At 25.8% G+C, this 5965-nt stretch overlaps 1 protein-coding gene across 1 annotated transcript; it reads right to left on the minus strand.

Moving 5' to 3' along the window:
- Positions 1-589: 589 nt before the first annotated feature.
- Positions 590-2535, minus strand: LOC110788680 (uncharacterized). The gene is made up of 3 exons (XM_021993323.2): positions 2225-2535; positions 1826-1890; positions 590-1622 (listed from the first exon to the last, which is right to left on the minus strand). Exons 1-3 carry the CDS (start codon positions 2336-2338, stop codon positions 950-952), a joined length of 852 nt encoding a protein of 283 aa, XP_021849015.1. The 5' UTR covers positions 2339-2535; the 3' UTR covers positions 590-949.
- Positions 2536-5965: the final 3430 nt, after the last annotated feature.

Consider the following 5965-nt stretch of genomic DNA (forward strand, 5'->3'; position numbering starts at 1 on the left):
ATACTACACTAGTACGGAGTAATAATTACTCCGTAACTACACTACCGAGTACTCCGTATATCATATGATTGGGAAGATGAGACACGTAGCTTAGTTCAACGAACAAAGTTTAGCAAACTACAACTCACATGTTGTTATAAATAAATTATTAAATTGAACTAAATTGACATATAAGCAAGGCGGCAAGTTATTATAAAGGAAAAATATATATATATATATATATACCGATCAGATAAATTCCAAACTTCTTGGTAGTTGACGAATGATTAATTTTGCAAAATTCAATTTTAAATGTAATAAAATATCGAGAAAATCTATATACCCTAAATCGATGAGAAAATAAAATCATATTTCTAACTCAAAATCCTTATCCAATATCTCGTTTTTAGGATATTGTATCAAATTTAAATTGAAATAAATATAGTGACAGAGAAGTAATAATTGGACATCGTCTCTCACGAATCTAGTCTATTATGCGATATTGAAGTCACATCTACACCTAAATGGCACTTTCTATAAAAATAAGTTTTTTAAAAAAGCAAGTTATACGAGGTAAATACAGGGAAAACGAAATATATTACGGAGCAGATAAAGAAATTCGTTACTCATTAGTCATTAGGCTATAACTTGAACACAAATTTAGAAGAACTCAAAAGAACTAATGAGGTCAATTACAAAAATACCCTAACTTCAGTGTTGACTTTTAAAGTTTTGACCAAAATGTAGGGAGATTGCTCATTTGACAAGTCATCCACAAAATAAAATTATAAAAAGGAAGTTGCTATTCTCACCGGTCAGTCAGCTACTACAACGGAAGTAAATTACAACAGTACACACCCAAAATTAAAATTTAAAAAAAAAACATAAATTACCAACAAATACAACAACAAAAGGGAGGAAAACCTACAACCTTCCTAGCTAAAACTAAGCGAAATTCACCATTGATGAGTCACATTAAGGATTTCAGTGACCTAGCTTTCACCGGCTTCCGAACTCGTCTCCCACCGGAATTCGCATCTTCGTCGTCATCATCGAAATCATCTTCGATATAGTCGAGTTCATCCTCCACCATATTGCTCTCCATCACTACAACTTTACTGGTACTAGTATTAGTATTAGTATTATTCTTGTTTTTCTTGTTATCGTCATCATCTTTATCGTCTTCACTCATAATAGTAGAGGAAGAACCTGGCGATTCATAAGCATCCTTCTTATCATTACCGCCACCACCAATGTACTTGTTCCCTCCCCTCTTCTTACTCCACTTCGGCCCGAACCCGGAATAATAGTAAAACTCATACGGGTTATTGCCACTATTATTATTGGTTGGGGTAGCGGGTGTAGTTGGGGTGGTGGGTGTTGGTGCGGTTATTGTTGAGGCTGTTGTGGACTTTTTAGGCCGTCCCCGCTTCTTTGGAACAGTGGGGGTTGGAGGCAGTGGTGGTTCTACCATAAGTGGTGGCGGATTGAGCGGGTGAGGGATAGGCTGCCACCCATTCTTTTTATCGTTGCGGCATCCAACTTGTAGCTCCTCTCTTTTCTGGGTTTTAATTATCGGCGGTGGCGGCAATGATTTTTGCACGTACTCGAATGATAATTCCATAGACTCCCCACTAGGGAAGCTGTATTTGACGAGTTACTACTTCAATCATGAAAGCATTGCAAAAAAAAATACACTACAATCCATTTTAATTACCAATTTCCAAATTCGAGCAGAAATGAAAAAAGCATGTGAAAAACCTTCCGAAATTAAAACCCTAAAACTCGAAAAGATAATTTTTGTAGATAATAAAAATAATTGAACTAGATCAGCAAAATTAATTACCTATCTGAAGAAGGAAATTGTTCGGCTGAACTGCCATTCACTCTTAACCCGTCTTCCCAATCGGCCTGAGAGAAATTAAACGACGTCGTAAAAACGATAATCCAACAAAAGATAATGTAATTAAACCATTATCTTACCCTAATTACGTTATTTGCAGCTTTGTAGTAGAATCTAAGAACCCTAAAAATGGAGGGAGAAAGAAAAAATGAAGTATATTCAAACCCTAATTTATTTATTTTTCGACCGCCCACCCTAATTTATTTGCAGGAAAATAAACAAAATGTAAGAATATTCAAATTTTATTAATAGAAAGTTCAAAATTGGAATTAAAATTGTTGGGAAAACAAAAATAGATCTGAAAATCAAAAAATAAAATTGAAATGAAAAGAATGGGTTCACCTGGAGAGAGAAAGACTCGACATCCCAAGGAGAACGATTGAGCTGACAAACTAGAAATGACGACGACGACGACGGTGACGAAGTTATCAGCCTTGCGTTTTTCCGAATCCTCATTTTGTATTTCGTGAATTTTCGACGAATTTCAGATCTACTAAAATTGAAAAATAAAAAATGAAATTATTTCTTCGTTTTTTTTTTTGTTTGTTTTTTTTTGAGGGTTTGTGTTTTTTTTTTTCTCTCTCTTCTTTTTTATCGTCGTCGTCTCGCTCCGCAGATCGCTTATCACAGACGTGGAAATACTTCTATATTTATAATGAGGGTTTTGTTGTTGGGTTAGTATAAAGAAACCGAATAGTATTGATGTAAACAAAATTTAAAGGGAAATGAAAATGATTTATTGTTGTTTCTCGAATTTTCAGTATTTCATCACCCCATCTTACCCTCCATTTGTTTGTCTTATTACGGAAAAGGACATCTAGTTTTATACGAATAAATAGATACGGAATGGAGTATCGAACTACACTATGGTTTGTTATAACATGTCCTATTTATTATCCAAAAATAATACGAAGTATGCGTGTTTTTTTTGATAGGGTGCGAATAATGGATTACAAAAATATTTTATGTCTTATATCAATCCGATAGCATTAGTGTTTTTTAGGACGGTAATGAATTACAAAAGTATTGTAGGTGCAATGAAATTACTAGTATACATTTAAGACATTATGTGAGTTTTTCGTTTTCTTATATCTTTGAGTAATTAACTAATTATTATTAAAACAAGGCATTCTTAAATAGGAACATATTTTAACCAACATAAGTTGGTGGAGTCAACATAAGTTGGTGGAGTTGGAGGGGAACTCATCTTGTGACTTGGAGGTCACATGGTCGAACTCTATCGAAAACCTACGTAGCTGGACTGGTTAATCTGTGCTACCGTCTTAAGTTGCTTTTTTTGTATTTTACCACCTTAACTTTACTCACTTCTTAAATTTCACCACCATTTAACACTTTTGATACAAAATTGTGTTTCCCCCTTTGACCCTTTCCTCTCCGTCTCTCCTTGATTTAGCATCAACTCTTTCCCCAAATCTTCAAATAAATCGCCATTAAACATCGTAATCTTTTAAAGAATTCAAAATTAGGTAGAGTAAATCCTTTACAAGTAAATTCGACCCAATTAGAATTCATCCATGCATGGAACTCTGAGCTATTTATAAGGTATGCATAATGTATGGTTAAATTATAATCTAAAAACATGTAATAGAATATCTAGACTACAATATTTAGGGTATTGTAGTGGTGGAAACAACCAACATTGTGTAACTCCACAAAGCCAACTTTGTAACTCCATTTCCATATTCTAAGATCATCAATATCACTTAATTAATTAGCCTCAAACAACTAAAGTCCATTACACTTTCCTAAATATTTCCAACATTAATTTGGTATCCGAGCCAACAATCCCAAAGCCTCCAATAGCCTCCAATACTACTAAACAATTCTTGCATACAATCTAAAACACCACTTTAATTTACAGAGCCTGAAATCACCAAGCCTGCCGAAGGGGAGAGAGAAAGGGGTAATAGTGTCGGTTAAAGAAATGAAAGGAGGGGGTTAGATTTTATAAGGGTAAAATTGTATTTTCACCTTTAAAATGCGGACAATTTTAACGTACGCGGACGTCGGATAATGATACATTTTTTGTTGCGGGGAAAATCACAATGCCTTATATTGATCATTTATACACGATCGAGTACATATAAGGAGATCTCGCAAGAGGTATGACTTTTCCAAATTTGTTCGACCCAAAAGTACATTAAATTAGCAAGTTCATTGTCAAAAATTGAAATCCAAGCCATAAATTAAATTTTAATATTCAATAAATTAGCAATAACTTTTTTGAATTTTAAAAATAGCCGGTACTCTGAATCAAAAATTGTTGTTACAGGTTCTGATTTCATTTTCAGGAAACTGTTGCAAAAGTTCCGATTTAGGTTCCGTTCTATTCGACTTATTTTGTCTGAACTTATATTATATGGAATTCTCTGTTTCGTTCGACTTATTTTGACTTAATTTAGAAAATATGTTCAGATAAGTTCAGTTAAGTTCAGATAAGTTCAGTTACATTCAGTTAAATTCAGAAAAAATAAGTTTTTTTCAGACATTTTCACACACAAATAAGGCCCTGTTCTTTAGAGCTGAACTGAACTTAACTGAACTTAACTGAACTTAACTTAACAAAATATATTATAGAAATAAATAATAAATTACCCAAATAAATAATAAATAATAATAAATAAATAATAAATAATAAATAATAAATAATAAATAATAAATAATAAATAATAAATAATAATAAATAATAAATAATAAATAATAAATAATAAATAATAAATAATAAATAATAAATAATAAATAATAAATAATAAATAATAAATAATAAATAATAAATAATAAATAATAAATAATAAATAATAAATAATAAATAATAAATAATAAATAATAAATAATAAATAATAAATAATAATAATAAATAATAAATAATAAATAATAAATAATAAATAATAAATAATAAATAATAAATAATAATAGAAATGATAATGATAAATGATAAATGATAATAATAAATGATAAATAGAATAATATATAAATGATAAATCATAAATGATAAATGATAAATAATAAATGATAAATATAAATAATATAATAATAAATAATAAATAATAAATATAAATAATAAATAATAAATATAAATAATAAATAATAAATAATAAATATAAATAATAATAATAAATAATAAATAATAAATATAAATAATAAATAATAAATATAAATATAAATAATAAATAATAATATAAATATAATAATAAATAATAAATAATAAATAATAAATATAATAATAAATAATAAAATAATAAATAATAATATAATAATAACTAATAAATATAATAATAAATAATAATAATAAATAATAAATAATAATATAAATAATAAATAATATAAAATATAAATAATAAATAATAAATAATAAATAATAAATAATAAATAATAAATAATAAATAATAAATATATAATAATAATAAATATAAATAATTAAATAATAAATAATAAATATATAATATAATAATATAATAAATAATTAAATATAATAATAAATAATAATAATAATAATAAATAATAATATAAATAATATAATAATAATAATAATAATAATAAATAATAATATAATATAAATAATAAATATAAATAATAATTAAATAATAAATAATAAATATATATAAAATAATAAATACTAATAATAAATAATAAATATAAATACTAATAAATAATAAATAATAAATATAATAATAAATAATAAATAATAAATAATAAATAATAAATATAAATCATAAATAATAAATATAAATAATAATAATAATAATAATAATAAATAATATAAATAAGAAAAAAAAAAAAAAAACAAAAAAAAAAAAAAATTTAAAAAAAAAATTAAAAAGTAAAAATTAAAAAAAATTTAATAAAAATATTAAAAAAAATAAAAAAAAATAAAAAAAAAATTAAAAATTAAAAAAACAATTAAAAAAAAAATAAAAAAAAAAAACACTAATAATAAATGTTAAGTAATAACTAAAGAATAATTAATAATTAATACTAAATAAATATATAATAAATAATAATAATCTGTAATTGATTACTAAATAATTACAATAAATTATAAATATTAATATTATTAATAAT

Source organism: Spinacia oleracea, chromosome 2 (assembly GCF_020520425.1).
Source record: "Spinacia oleracea cultivar Varoflay chromosome 2, BTI_SOV_V1, whole genome shotgun sequence".
NCBI lineage: Eukaryota > Viridiplantae > Streptophyta > Magnoliopsida > Caryophyllales > Amaranthaceae > Spinacia > Spinacia oleracea.